Source organism: Nyctibius grandis, chromosome 8 (assembly GCF_013368605.1).
Source record: "Nyctibius grandis isolate bNycGra1 chromosome 8, bNycGra1.pri, whole genome shotgun sequence".
In the NCBI taxonomy this organism is placed as follows: Eukaryota; Metazoa; Chordata; class Aves; order Nyctibiiformes; family Nyctibiidae; genus Nyctibius; species Nyctibius grandis.
In genome coordinates this window covers 24,780,084-24,796,059 of record NC_090665.1, presented here as the reverse complement: position 1 = coordinate 24,796,059, position 15,976 = coordinate 24,780,084, and the positions used below count along the sequence as shown (strand labels likewise).

The 15,976-nt window shown below is 40.1% G+C and overlaps 1 protein-coding gene across 1 annotated transcript in view; it reads left to right on the top strand.

Annotated features, from left to right (window-relative positions):
* DENND1B (DENN domain containing 1B) overlaps nucleotides 1-15,976 on the top strand; it is a 160,072-nt gene that overhangs the window by 85,795 nt on the left and 58,301 nt on the right. Inside the window, exon 9 of the mRNA XM_068406398.1 lies at nucleotides 3,289-3,399. Coding sequence (XP_068262499.1) covers nucleotides 3,289-3,399 — 111 coding nt within the window. The remainder of the gene's footprint in view (nucleotides 1-3,288; nucleotides 3,400-15,976) is intronic.

The window sequence follows — 15,976 nt, the reverse complement described above, 5'->3', positions numbered from 1 at the left end:
CAGCAGTGTGCCCTTGTGGCCAAGAAGGCCAATGGCATCCTGGGGTGTATTAGAAGGGGTGTGGTTAGCAGGTCGAGAGAGGTTCTCCTCCCCCTCTACTCTGCCCTGGTGAGGCCGCATCTGAAATATTGTGTCCAGTTCTGGGCCCCTCAGTTCAAGAAGGACAGGGAACTGCTAGAGAGAGTCCAGCGCAGAGCCACGAAGATGATTAAGGGAGTGGAACATCTCCCTTATGAGGAGAGGCTGAGGGAGCTGGGTCTCTTTAGCTTAGAGAAGAGGAGACTGAGGGGTGACCTCATTAATGTTTATAAATATGTAAAGGGCAAGTGTCATGAGGATGGAGCCAGGCTCTTCTCAGTGACATCCCTTGACAGGACAAGGGGCAATGGGTGCAAACTGGAACATAGGAGGTTCTGCATAAATATGAGGAAAAACTTCTTTACGGTGAGGGTGACCGAACACTGGAACAGGCTGCCCAGAGAGGTTGTGGAGTCTCCTTCTCTGGAGACATTCAAAACCCGCCTGGATGCGTTCCTGTGTGATATGATCTAGGTAATCCTGCTCCGGCAGGGGGATTGGACTGGATGATCTTTTGAGGTCCCTTCCAATCCCTATACAATTCAGTGATTCTGTGCTGTGCATTTTTACACTTTCAAATCATAACTTCCTTCTGAAAGTGAAGCTGTTGGGGGGTTCACCACAGTACAAAGTCACTCAGGACTGCAGAGTTCGTGGTGTCTGTGCAGGAAGCGTGACAGCAGCGCACTCCCAGACCCTGCAGCAGGGAGCATGTCGGTCGCTCCGAGGGGAGCCTGGGCCCTGCGGTGTCCTGGGCTGGCCATGGCTCCGGGCCGCAGGCAGGGACGGGATGGGGAGGCCTGTGCTGGCCAGGAGTGGTGGGGTGCTCAGAGCAGAGAGGGGGCCTACATGTGGGTGGTGGAGAGGAGTCTGCGCCAGGGACACGGAGGAGGTGGCACGGCCCTTGTTGCAACCCAGAAAACTATGGGAAGTTGCTGGATAGAGGAGTAAGAGAGAGGACCCTTGTTACAAGGCCTCTTTCGTCAGGACGGGGCTTAGTTTGTAAATGCTTATTTTCATCTGTTTCACCCTATGGGTTGAATTCCTCTATTTTAAAGAATTCTCTTGTTCTAGCTTATTATTTGGGGTTCTAATAAAACACAGCTTTGGCGGTTAGAAGGTGTGTTATGTGTTCAACTTGAAGAAAATGTGGAGAAGCTCCACGCTGGGCCTCTGGCTGATGGAGGATCTTGTGGTGGTGCCACTGTAGATTTAGCTTTCAGATTCTGTGGGAGAAAGGAAAAGTCATTTTTGGGGTGCCTATCTGTAATTATTTTTTACTCCATTCATAAAAGTCTCGTCCTTCTAGTATGAATCAAAATATTATGGCACTAATGGAGGGTTAGAACATGCAGGGAGTGAAGAGATGAGGTAATTACAGTAAATTAGCAATAAAATGAATTTTATTATTCTTTGTTGCAAGATTCACATATTTCAGGGGCAGTAACTTTTCAGATGTAATGCAGAAATAACTGTGACGGTCTCCCAAAGTTATACTGGTCTGTACAAGATTGCAAACTCTTTTTACCACAGCTTTTGCAACACAGAATCAGCATACCATTATCAACTAGTGTTAGAGGGTGCCCGAGGTAAATTGGACTCAAATTATCGTGGTGCATCAACCTCTGACAACCAGTTAAAAGTAGCATTTGAAAGACCACAGTTTCTCTCTAAATGGAGCATTTGTAGCCTTAAAGCTTTTGCTTTTTATCTCTTCCAAAATGTTATGCAGCATGGATCAAGAATAACTCTGTACTCCATGTCTTCGAATTAATAATGCCCTGAATTTACCTAAAACTCTATTGTCCATTGGATCTGCGTTCGTATTTTCAATATCTTTTTTTTATTTAATATTGCAATATATCTAAAAAGGAGGTCAACCTTCTGATCGTCATCTGGATTTAACTCAGCTTTTCGTACTGTAGAGTCTGTAAGGAGATAACGCAACAGCTGGTGCAGAGCAGCTCTGCCCCACGCCGCGCTCCCTGACTGCGGAGGGCCGTGGGCTGGTGGTAACCCAGCCGGCCGCCCTGTCCTGGCACCCGTGGGAGTCAGGGAGTCACCCCCCTCTGAAGCTTTTACAGCTTGTCTTGCCCTCGTTGTTTTTTTTCAGGGGTGTGTTACCTTGCTGCCGTGTGTTGGCCACATCCCATATAGACTAACAGTTCCACTCCTCAGATGTCTGTCCTTAGGTTGGGGCGTGTAATTGATAGACCTCCTACATTAACCTTCAGGAACATGTTGTTCCTGAGAAGAAAAGAGTTCTGGTTGCAGCTATGATAATGAATGCGTGAAATTAAATGTTTTGGATATTGTGGAGTGTATTAGTATATTTTCATACACATTCTCTAACATTTACAAAATTTTGCTGTTTTCCTAGGCATTTTTGCTGGTACTGTTTTTGCTTATTCAGAACTTGTATGTCTCTGGCACTGTGCCATGCGGAAATACTGTTAAGTTCAGCTGGAACACAGAGATCCTCCCTGGTGCGCCCCCCCACTTCCCCCCAGCCTTTTTCTCTTTTTTTCCCCCACTTTTGTGTTCTCTGAACTATAAATAAGAGGTGCTGGTGACTTGGCTTTTCATTAAACCCCACAGTGGGGATGGCAGTGGGCTGCTTATCAGGGGCGAAAAGGGTGGCTGCAGGAAGGACCCAGTACCTTCCACTGGTGCTGCTGGACGTTTCATGTCCTGGTGCATAGAGCTCAAGCAAAAGCTCGGTGGTTTTCAGCAAGCTGTTTCGCTGTACTTGAAGTAGAATACCATGTGTTGACTTTGGGAGAGCCTGGCAAAAGAGCGCAGTTTTATTATTGTAGCTATGACAGAACAGTTATTGCAGTGGTGGAAGATCTGTTCCTGGGTTGGAAGTAATGGTTACCTTGATAGCATATGGTGCTATTGATATAATACCAAATTTAATATTTTTTCAAATTTGAGAAAAAGAAAAGGGCAAATCTAAATTTACAAGCATAACCAAACGAGCAAAATATTAATAACTTACACCAAAGTTTGTTTTTCATTGGCTTTAAAACCCAATCAATTATTCTTAAAGCATCCAAATTTTAATGCAAAGGGGTTTCTTTCATAGTTTTGGGTTGTTTTTTTTTTCCCCACCTACTAATTGGACAAAAGTTTTTGTAAGTAATATATAAAATGTTCAACTTAGCTACTACTGTTGCTATATTGTTAACATCTTATTTATTTAAACAGAGAAACCTCACTGAATATTTTGTTGCTGTGGATGTGAACAACATGCTGCAACTTTATGCCAGTATGTTGCATGAGAGACGAATCATTATTACCTCTAGCAAACTAAGCACTGTAAGTACTTCACACATCTCCTTTTAAGTAGAATATATTGAACATTTCACAAAATGACCTGCAGACCTTTGTGGTTTTAGATATGTTCCATGACTACTTATAAGACAATATCTACATAGTTTTCTGATATATGGTTTTAGTCTGGCTCTTGAAGTACAAAAGTCTGATTTATATAAGACCTACTCAGATACATTAAGTCAGGTTAATTATTTTTCTTATCAGGAAATGAGAGTTCTTTAACTCTCCTGAGTTCATTCTGTGCCTTCTAACCTAAAAAGAATTCTTAAGGGCTATTATAAGATCTTTATTATTCACTTGTGGCTTATTCCATTGGAGCTACTTGAAAGAAATCAAGGGTCCATAATAATAGCTGCTATCCTAACCTGGTAATAGGTAGATTCATCTTTGTTAGAGTGGTTTGGGAGTGCATACTGTAATAGCTCTGATTTGGAGCAGCTCTTCAGACTGATAATAACGTACAGCTCAAAATAGCATTTTTTTTATTAAAGGTTTTAGGCTACTGCCCACATTAAAATGTTTTTTTTTCCCCCTTATGCCTGCTTAGACTGCTTAATAAAAGAATGTGGTGTTTCATTTTGAAAGTGTACCTAAATATTCAGATGTTATTTTGTTTTACTCTTCAGAGTCTTATGTGTTTTCAAAATATCCTATGTTTTGAAAATATTCCAAAGATTAATTTTGCATTAGTACAAGACTGTCACTTTATAACCAACTTTATTCATAGAGTATATTTGTTATGCAGAATCTTTAGCCTGTTAAGCACAGTCATTGAAAATACCTTTATTTTTTTTCAACAGTACTGCATAAAACATTTTGTTGAATATGCTTTCTATGGTGGAAAATCAACTTTATGTTCCTGAACACTGCTAATTGTACTATCAAATAAATGAACAGTTATTTTCAACACATAGGTACAAGGTTGGATATAGTACTAAAAAAGAATCTTTTTAAAGACTTGCAGGTGCTGATTTCCAATACACACGTGTGCATGTAAGGAGTGAGAATTTTTGGATTATAAATAGTGGATAAAACCCCTTTAAATTATTTAAAGTCAAAAGTAAATTGAAGATAGAGAAGATTCAGAATCTCCATAAAAGGCTGACAGGTTTTACAACTCTAGGTGGTAGTAGCAATGTTATAACTGCCTTATTTTCTTTTCTAAACACCACCGTGTTGGGTCCCTGAATCTACAGTCACTGTTGCAGTTAGGGGAATGCACAAAGACAGCACTTTACCAGTGATTTGCAGAATATGGAGCTAAGTAAGTCCATAATGATTGGAGAGTAAAGGAAACATGGGGTCATATAAGCAGAGGCCACACAAACAACTGAAAACCAGAAAAATAAACAGTGAATGAATATAAACAATCTTCAAATGACTAGTCTATGATATATTTGTTAACCACCAGAGATTTTACTTTATCTTAGGAAATTTCTATACCCTATTATGCTTTTTTTCTGCCCCCTCCCTTCCCTGCCAATGGCTAGGGGAAGAATTGGGTGTTAGAGCACAGTAATAAGACCACCCAAAAGGGCAAAGAGGATTTGAAGGAAAAGCCCTTTCAAAGAACCTGGCTTAGTAGAAGTTTATGTGATGTAGCAAAACCATGGATTCAATTTTTGTTTTTTTTTTTTCACTTTGCCAGGCTGGGACCCAGCTTGCTATATTAAAAAAAAAAAAGAAAAAAGAAAAAAAAGAAAAAAATACACCATTAAAAAAAACTCAGCTCTAATGATGCCCCAGTCAAACCTCTTTTACTGCTCCAGTAGAGAGGAGATAGGAATCATGATGGCAGCTCTGTGTCTGTGGAAGATTCATTCTGCAGGTGGGCCCATGTCCATCTGCTTAACACGATTTAGAATCATACTCTTAGCCTACATTTGGATCCTCTTAAGACTTGTTTTTGTTAGGCTGAACATCTCAGCTGATCTCTGTTGCTATGATATGACAAGAGAAGAGGAGGTATCAGAATCAGCTTATTTCTGTGTTCAGATTCCAGGCTCTTTGGAATTCATTACAGAACAACAGATGTAATATGGTGGTTGTGAGAAACTTTAACTTTGATCAAAATTCAGCTGTTTATTGCAAACCTTTTCATGAAGTAATAGTCCTCTTGATGGTGTCCTCACTTGAAAATAATTTTTATCTCTCTCCTGGACAAGGGTAGGTAGCAATAGCAGACATTCGTAATGGCATTTGGACATCATGAAGAATGTCCCCAAGCTGTGAATGTAAATAATAGATTGCAGGTCAAATCCAAAAAGAGACAGCACATAAATTTTGCTTTCTTCTGGTTATTTTTTGAGTCTACTAGTGTTACTTAAGTCACAGCTAAATGAAATTACTGCCATAGTATGTGGGATACTATGGGGATTTTGATATAGGACTAGGTTAATTTTCACTCGCACTAGTGAGTTCTGATAAAACAAAAAAATAGGCCTGGCTTATCAGGAACTTCAGTGAGAACTGCTACCTGCTAATCTCTTTCATAAACAGAACAGGACTGATGATTCATTGCAGAGCAATATAATTTAAAAAGTAAATTAAACACTTCTCAGTATCTTCTGTAAGAATTTAACTGAATTGCCAAGAATGATTATGTGTTTCTGGCATAAGATATTTCTTCTTTAAACTGTTGGATTGCTTAATATAGTACAAATAAGCAAATGGAGTGTATTTGGACATCAGTATTTGCTAGCTTTGTGCTGTTTTACTGTTGTGTACAAAACACAGCAGATTGGTACTTTGTGTTGCAAAGGTCGTGTTTTAATATTCCTAAATTACAGCTTGATACTTGAAAAGATTATTTGTTCAAAAATAGTGTTACCACGTACAACTTTCTGTTAAGGGAGTTGTGCCTTATCTTTGGGGTTAACTGAATATCAAGTGTTTATGTCAGTTCATGAAGACTGGGTTGTGATGTAACCTTCAAGTTATCAGCTCTGTTTCGGTTCACTATCTCAGGGCAGTGACTGATAACAAAAGACATAATTCAAGGCCTTGCTCACTTTCTCCTCGCCCTTCTTGTGGGGGCCAGGAATCGAAAACTACACTTACTTATGTACAGGGGTTCTTTGTCTAGCATTTCTGCCCTATAAATTTAATGCTTTCATTGTACTCAAGTAAAGGATCAGTCCTGTTATGGATAAAGGGGGGAAAAAATGATGCTATATTTAAAAAGAAGGTTTACTTCAGAGTAAAAGAGGAGAAGGTTGCCTATTTTAAGCTGTTGAGTAGAGTATTTTAATTTAAAAAAAGTACCATTTTATCCTGAGGGTGTGTTTCAATTGTCAACTTATATTTTATTTCAGCTAAGCAGGCTTTGTTTTATATGCATCTTCTGATTTTTGCAGTTCTTTTAACTGATTTTCTGTGTTTTTACCCCCTTTAAAAACTCCTTTGGTGGAGATCTTTGTCTACTTGCCCTCCTAATTACTACCAAGATATAAGTGGAAACTTCCCACCACTCCTTTCTGTCATAGCTTCTGGGTCATTATTTGCCCTAACTGTTGATTCTTTTATTAGCTTGACTTTCCAACCACTTTAATAACGTGATTATCACCAACCTCACAGCTTGCTTCAAGCTTAGTGTTAGTGAGATGGATTCAGCTAGCGTGAGGATTACGCTCTGTAAGATCTGTTTGTAGCAAAAATTACCATTTCTGACTTTTGAACAGTAAACTACGAAAGAGAAACAAATTATACGGCTTTGGATTAAATGAAAGGATGAATGAAACAAAGGAATTGATCTATTCACAGAGGTGGCTGTTAGTTGTTTCACTTGAGCTGTAAAAGGAAGACCTTTCCTAAATGTCATGCTGTATGTTCTTGCACAGCAGTGTTTTCTCACACGTCGCTGCATCTGCATGTATTCTTATTAGTTGTGTGGAGCTGTACGAGTTTCAGTACAAATAATTTTTTAATTCAGTCTTTCTATAAATTATTAAAGTGCTGGGGATGGCTTTTCCAGGAAGGCTGAACTACGGCATTGATTTTATGCATGCTGGAGGCAGGCCCTAGATGTTTCGGCCCCAAGTGCACCTGCTGTGGTAGTCTACCAGAACATCATACCACACTCTGATGTATTCAAAGCAAAGGAATAAATCATGATTTTACAACAGTGCATCAGTTGACTTATTGCTGTTTTGTGACCAGAGGTAGGAAGGATTGCTGTTTAAAGCCATGTCATCAGTTCTCAAGTCACTCAAGCATGAAAGCTTGTCATATGCCTCTGTAATTGTACCTCACCAGTCTTTCCCTAACTAGTCAGCTGGGGCTGTGCGTTTTGTCTCAAACACCCGGCTGGCCACTGTCTGACAGGAGCTTTCTCATCATCCTGTCAGTAATATGCTAACTAGAGTGTATCTTCTGCGGCCTACACTGGCAGGTGGAAAGGATGCTACGCTTTAAAGCAAATGTCTAAATATTATCTCCATTTTGACCAGTATTTGTTTCAGGTAATACAAGCCTGATGTGACTGAGAGCATGGTGCTTACCAAGTTCTGCTTTGCACTGGCTGTAGGTTTCTTTGGTGATCCCTATAAAAACAAACGTGTATGTCAATAAAAGACAGATTGGCCTTTTTTTTTTTTTTTTAGTGGAGGACTGAATATAAATTTACACACAAACATACATTTGTGGAATCACTTCTACTGTTGCTTATATGCAAGAGAGCTTTCTGCAGTTGCCCTCAGTTGCCATGGACTGAACGGTGGCTCCATGTTCCTTGCCTCGTTAGTCTTGTTCAGGTATGGTCACACTATCCATGGTTGCTCAGGCACTGGGAAGATGTGGAGGCTCATTAGAGAATGTAATACCAGCTGCTAGAGAAAGCGTAACACCCCTTGCCCTAAACATGTTGTCTTTCTGAATCGCTTCGCTCCTCCCGCATCTGACCCTAAATCTGAGATTTCTTGAGTTTATTCCAAAGTCCATATATCCCAAGGCAGTAATATCATCAACTGATTCAGAAAACAACTGTGGTGGTTGTCTGTTTCTCTCACTTCACTTAAATCTCTCTATGGTTTACATGTTGGAGATTCATGGATATGGTTAACAAAACTGCCAAGCAGTGCTATGTGACTAGGCCACATCGCTGGGATGTGGGTTTGGAGTATGGTGCATGTTAGTGTGGAGCCTGGAAAAACAGAAGGCTCCTCTTCTGTATTCTTACGTTTCTGAGTTCAAAGCTGGCTATTTATGGATATATGGATATATATTTTATTCTCTGATGTAGCTAAGAATCCAAGACAGTGGAACAACTGGCTCCATACAGGCCTTCCATGGTGGAGAAAACAGTGGCATTGGGAGCTGTCATACAGCTGAGTGATGTCCTCACATTACCTTATGCTAGGGTGGTGCTCCCAGTTCCGATTAAACAAACTATAGCATCTAATTTATTTTAATTGTGCACTGTAGTGCAGTCACAATTTTATCTAAAAATTTATTTATGAGGTGTATGGCAGATCCATTGTAAATAATACTGTTCCAATAATTAAAAAAATTATAGATTTAAAATTTTATTTGTATCTCAGATTCCTGTGACATAATACATAGTGGATGGAAATGTGCAACGGCTAAATTTAGTTCTTGGAAAACAAGAAATGGATGGAAATTTAACACTAAATTGCAAGGCAAGGCAGAACAGATATTCTGCTCATACTCACTGAGCTCCCAGAAGCATAATTAGAATTCATTTTGGAATATTAGGTCAATTAGACTATTTGGTCTGGGAGTGGGTGAGGAGTGATGTTTAATAATTTCTTATAGTTCAGGTGTAAGCTGTCTAAGATAAACTGGGCAGATGTGTACGTGTTGTGGGTGTAGTTGAGGTCCCATTGGGAGACCTGTAGGGACTGTACTTCTAGCAATGAAGCTGTGGGATGTCAATATGGAATCAAACTGTGGATAGGATATACAGCCAGACCTGGAAAGCTCTCCCAGTCTGGAAGTTTAGACTAGTTTTCCCATTGCCACAGTGTAATATTAGGAGAAATAATTGTGAAAGAATTTGTGAAAAGGAACTGAAATGTGTGGTCAGCAAATGATTGAAATTCTTTTTCTTTTAATGAGAAGGGGAAAAAACAATAAAAAGTTGCAGATTACTGTTACCTGCCATCTATGTAAAACATGAAGAAGTGTATCACTGGGTTTTGTTAAAAAAAAATCCCAAACCCCAAACAAAAACGCACACTGTAAAAGAAAGGTATGTAGACAGAAAGACAGATCTACAAATTCATTTCAAAATCAATTTTTTCACTTATTATCACTGTCAGGAAAAAGAACAAATCCAAGATGAAGATAATCTGGGGCAAAAGTTGTTGTTTTTTTTTTCCCAATTCATATAATCTTTGGCAATTCAGTAAAAACTGCCGGTACAAAATGCTGTGTAGAGCCAGTGCAGGCACTGCTGTGGGCAAATGCAATCTGAAAGAAGTCTTTAATTACCAAGTCCTTTGTGGTTGGGCTGTATGAGAAATGAAAGTGAAACAGTTCATATTCTGTTGACCAGAACTGTCTCACCCCTCAAAAAAAGTGACACTGAAGTCATTGGTTGTGTGAAGTGTAAGATGTGAAGATGAGTTACTGGTGTGTGAGTGTAATACTGGTGCTCTGTTCTGGTGTGCCATTATGGCAAGATTTCTCCTTTTTCATGGTCACTGCTGCTTTATCATTCTTTTTTTCCAAAATTCACCAATGATGAGATGAATTATAACATAGTCAGTGGTTATCTCTAGTCTTGCTCGCAGTAAATAAGTTGTCTATCAGCTATTCACAAGGAAGCTGTTCCCTGCTGCTTCTTAATTAGTATATGGCAGAAGAACATACCATGGAGTTACTCTGTGGGAGGAAATGTTAATAAAAATTATTTTCCTGGAAACTCTCCTTTCAGAAGCGAGAAACTTTTGCAGAACTCCTTTGTTTTATGAGATGGTAGCTCTTCCTCCATGGGGACAGGTCATAAAGTAAAGGAAGGAGGAAAGAAGGAGTCAGGAAAAAGGACAAAAAGATGTGTATGTTTGTGTTCTGTGTTTTTGTGAGAGAGCTAGAGATAAAGAAGTTAGGAAGTAAATGAATGTCAAAATAAGAATAAACAAGTTATCAAGAATGAACAGAGATGAAATGAAGAAATAGGAGGAAACAGAAATTACTGAATGGATGATATAAAGAAGCATAATTAATTTACTATAGGATAAACGAATATCAGAAGAGACCTGTTAGTTAACCTAATGTGTAACATGTTAGGGATAAAAGCTGCAGACTAACTTCCAGAAGTTTCATTTTCAACCTATGAAAAATACTGAAAACCTTTGTGGGATGGAGAAATTGAGTAACTGAATCAAGTTACATGGCTTTATTTATGCCACCCACACCTACTTTGTTATAGATACCTCTGATTATCTATAAAAGTGCTTGTAGGTCCTTAGTATGGGCACAGTATGCCAGTGGTACTGCTCGTTGAGCACTCACCTGTCTACTACCACTTCAATTTTATTTTCTGCTCAGCTTCTGTTGTTGGGAAACATGTCACTCCTGGAGCCACAGGCAAGGAACAAACTGTGTCTGCAGTCTTTTCTTTTCCCTTCCAAACTAATGCTCAAGAATGATGCCATAATGCTGCTTTGTGAATCAAGAATTGCAAGAAAAGAATGAAATTGGTTGTATATGAAGTGATGTCAAATTCATGAATAACACTCTTCTCTTCCCTTTCCTTCCCTCAGAAATAAGGATAAAAGGAAACGAATAATACTAAAGGAAAAACAGATGCCAGGAGACAATAAGCTTTTTTATATTAGTGTTTTCTTTTCCACATTTAATTTTCACAATGGAAAAAGTTAAAATTTTTATCTGTGGACTGGAAATATATTTCCCTTCCCCTCTTCTCCCTTCTGTGAGAGAGTGGAGCTGGGGATCTCATCTTGCCAACAGGAGGAAAATGCATTATGGCTCATTTAAGGTCTTCGCTCTTTCTTCTTAAAGTTTATGGGGATGGCAGATGGGAAATGATTAGCCAGGAGCTAAATTAAAGAAATGCATGAGAAGTGACTTCGGATATCGTTGCTTGGACAATATATTCTGCTCTCTTGTTGCTAAATTTATTTTTATCAGTGACTTCTGACTTCTCACCAATGCCCACAGAATGGACTAAGTTTATGATTTAGTCTGACTGTTTATTCTTTAGAGCTGGGAAGGGATTTATGCGAAAGCAAGGGCTCCCTTCCCACTCTTACTCCCCAGCAGTCTTCCTCCACCCATTCAAGAAATGGATGGAAAGGTAGGTCTTAACAGCTATTAAGTATCTCTTACAGCTTTGGGGCCTGATTTCATTTCCAGTCAAACAACATCTTGATATGGATCTAGTCTGGTAGTCCTAGGCTGGTAGTCTTAGGAGTTGTAATAATGTAGAGGAGAGGCTTCCTTTCACCTGTATGACTGTTCCCCTTTCAGGAAGCAGACAGTGGTTTCTGGGTAATTCTTGTGAACTGGGAGTATTGGGGTAACAGCAGTAAGAGTTTGGTTCAGGTTGGTGGTAGCTACTGGAATTGTGGTAAAACAGTGACCCATTCCCTACAATTTTTTGCTATAGGATTAATAAGTAGATAAGATAACTAAACAGAATCTTTGGCATCTTTCAACATATGTGTGGTCAAGGCAGTGGGAGGGAAGCAGTTCTTCGGCCCAATGGGACTGTGAGGGAGGAGGGAGAGAGCACACCAGTACCCATTTCTGGACATGGTGTTGACAGAGATTGACAGTGTTTGAGGGTTTTTCAGGAAATGCTTTTATCACAGTAATTCTTTAGTTGCTTACAGTAGATTTTGAAAGGTCGTGTGGTATCACAGGTTAATTTTACTTTAGCATTTTGTCTAACTTCTCTTGCTGTTTTTGGCTTTATGACAAGATTCTGCTAATCAGTTTCTGTGTTTCTAGTTTGTGCCTTGTGGTGTGTGCAAATCTTGTCACCTATGCTCCGCCTCTCTTTTTACCTTTGGTTATAGAAAAGGCTTTGAAGAAAATTTATATAGATAGAAAGTAACTGCCAGATGAGTTTTATGCAAGATACAGAATAATTATTTTCATGTTACTCATTGAAATTATGTGAATAATAGGTATCAAATAAGCATAATGCGTGAGTCTGCAGAAAATCTTTCAGCCGAAGTAGTACGGCTTTGCATATGTTGCAGTGTTTTAACAAAAACTGAAATTAGGAAAAAAAAATGGGATGGGGGCAGTCGCTTTGAAATCCAGAGTAGAAAGGTTCATTGATAGAAGTGAGCATTGGGGTAGCAGATACACACATCAGAACTACTGCATCCACCTGAGGGGTAGGGAGGAGCTGCACTCTTCATGTTCCCTGGAGCAGGTAATCCTGCTTTGACCAAGTCTTGAACTAAAACTTTTCCTGACTGTTGCTGTTCAGCAGTGCATAGATTTTGAACAACAGTCTTCCCAAGTGGCTGCTTATTGCCATAAGGTGGAAAGTAACCCATCATTCTCTAGAATTTGTGCATTATTTCTGTTTTGCAGGGATTTGGTAGTAATCAATTTACTGTCACCCAATAATGAATTTTGCTAACAAACTTTGTAATGTGGTCCCCCAGTATTTGGAGAGACTGTGTTATCACCAGGCACATAGTTCCAGCATTTTTTTTTTTCAGAAGACAAAGACAGAATAATTGTGCCAGAATCACTACAAAATCTGGAGAAAACACCACACATTTTCCTTGCAGGGTGATGAACACTTATATGGTGATATTGGCTACAGTGTCTTATCAGAAGAGATCAGAAACAGACTGAAACTTTCAGTTGTACTCAGTAATGTTAGTAAATTCATCACTGATAGAATGGGACAGGAAACTTATTTTCATGTCCAGTGCAAGTGCTAAGGATTTCAAATTAAATTTGTGTATTTATTACAGGGCTGAACATTGAATTTTTTTGTTAAAAGCTGTTTTTTAACTAGTCCATTGACTAGTGACAATTTAAGTCAATTGATTCACATTGTTTATGTAATTTAAAACCACATTATTTAAACCAATTTTAAAACCATAACTAGATTTATTTTTTAAAATGTTATTTAAACTAGAAGATATTTTTTGAAATGGAGAAAAACACTCTAAAAACCAAAATTGTTTGAAGCAGAAATATTAAAACTTCTGTTCAATAATGTCAAGTGGGTTTCAACAGACAAAAACTTCACTTAAAACCTGCCTGCCCATTTTATTATGGATAGAAACACAACTCTGGTAGGTCTTTTCCAGTGCAGTGGACTATAGGAGGATGTCTCAACATCATTTTTTGCCTCAAAACATGTAATAAACTGTTAGATTTGCTGTAACTGGGTTCTGCGACACTGTTCTGCTATAATTAAAGATTTTTTAGCAAACTGCAGAGTTGAGCAATGATGTATGTGTGTTTGTATACATAAATATATAGCAAATTTTATTGGACAGATGCTTTCACCTTATATATCATTAGGGGCACTCAGCATGGCTTCACCAAGGGGAAGTCATGCTTAACCAACTTGATAGCCTTTTATGAGGACGTAACCCGGTGGATAGATGATGGTAAAGCTGTGGATGTGGTCTATCTCAATTTCAGTAAAGCGTTTGACACGGTCTCCCACAGCATCCTCGCAGCTAAACTGAGGAAGTGTGGTCTGGATGATCGGGTAGTGAGGTGGATTGTGAACTGGCTGAAGGAAAGAAGCCAGAGAGTGGTGGTCAATGGGACTGAGTCCAGTTGGAGGCCTGTGTCTAGCGGAGTCCCTCAAGGGTCGGTACTGGGACCAGTACTATTCAATATATTCATTAATGACTTGGATGAGGGAATAGAGTGCACTGTCAGCAAGTTCGCTGATGACACAAAACTGGGAGGAGTGGCTGACGCACCGGAATGCTGCGCAGCCATTCAGAGAGACCTGGACAGGCTGGAGAGTTGGGCGGGGAGAAATTTAATGAAATATAACAAGGGCAAGTGGAGAGTCCTGCACCTGGGCAAGAACAACCCCATGTACCAGTACAAGTTGGGGGCAGACCTGTTGGAGAGCAGCATAGGGGAAAGGGACCTGGGGGTCCTAGTGGACAACAGGATGACCATGAGCCAGCAGTGTGCCCTTGTGGCCAAGAAGGCCAATGGCATCCTGGGGTGTATTAGAAGGGGTGTGGTCAGCAGGTCGAGAGAGGTTCTCCTCCCCCTCTACTCTGCCCTGGTGAGGCCGCATCTGGAATATTGTGTCCAGTTCTGGGCCCCTCAGTTCAAGAAGGACAGGGAACTGCTAGAGAGAGTCCAGCGCAGAGCCACGAAGATGATTAAGGGAGTGGAACATCTCCCTTATGAGGAGAGGCTGAGGGAGCTGGGTCTCTTTAGCTTAGAGAAGAGGAGACTGAGGGGTGACCTCATTAATGTTTATAAATATGTAAAGGGCAAGTGTCATGAGGATGGAGCCAGGCTCTTCTCAGTGACATCCCTTGACAGGACAAGGGGCAATGGGTGCAAACTGGAACATAGGAGGTTCTGCATAAATATGAGGAAAAACTTCTTTATGGTGAGGGTGACCGAACACTGGAACAGGCTGCCCAGAGAGGTTGTGGAGTCTCCTTCTCTGGAGACATTCAAAACCCGCCTGGACGCGTTCCTGTGTGATATGGTCTAGGCAATCCTGCTCCGGCAGGGGGATTGGACTAGATGATCTTTCGAGGTCCCTTCCAATCCCTAACATTCCCTGATTCTGTGATATATACAAGCTTATCTGTAAAGGGGATCACAGTTCATAGTTGATGCAATCTCCAGTTGTTGCTGGCAAAATAGGTGAGGTTGTACACAGCCTTGAGATGATTTCAAGATAATTTAGGATAACGACTACCTGTCTTGAAAATGAGATTTTTTCTGATCTGTGACATTTCTCTTGGAATAGAAAGCAGTCAACAGACAGGCTCCACACAAATGCCTTTTTCCCCAATTAGTGTAAGGAATTGTTTTCTGCAAAAGATCTCACTGCTTGGTCAAGCAACAGATGCCCATTTCTGCACCGAGGAGCTTGTGCTGCTCTCTGCTTTACCATCTCCTCTTCCGGTGTTTGTCAGGGTGCCTGCCGGGGCTCTGGCTGGCTCAGCTCCCAGACGCAGGTGCTGTCAGACACCCCCCAAAGCCGGTGTCGCCTTTGTAGACCTCTGAGTTCTGATGTAAGCAGCTGGGCTCTACCTGGTCCCCAAATGCTTTTCATATCTCTTGAACTGTCTCATTACTTAAGACATGCAGCATTATTCCAAGATTTGCAGTAGTCCCCATTCTACTTAGAACAGTGAATATGTCAGTTAAAGAGGTAAGTTATTTAAATAGCTAATGCATTTGAGAAACGCAGTCACTGCTGAAACAGTAAAAAGGGCAAAAAAAGAATTTGCCAGTAAGTGTGCAATTTCTAATATGAAATCCATAATTATCAGTATTTGCTTAAAGGCAGAATTGGCACAGTATTAAAATGTCACACAGTTTGAAGAGCAGCAGAATCCCATAGCTGCTTGTATTACAGGCTGTATACAACAGGAAACTGTAA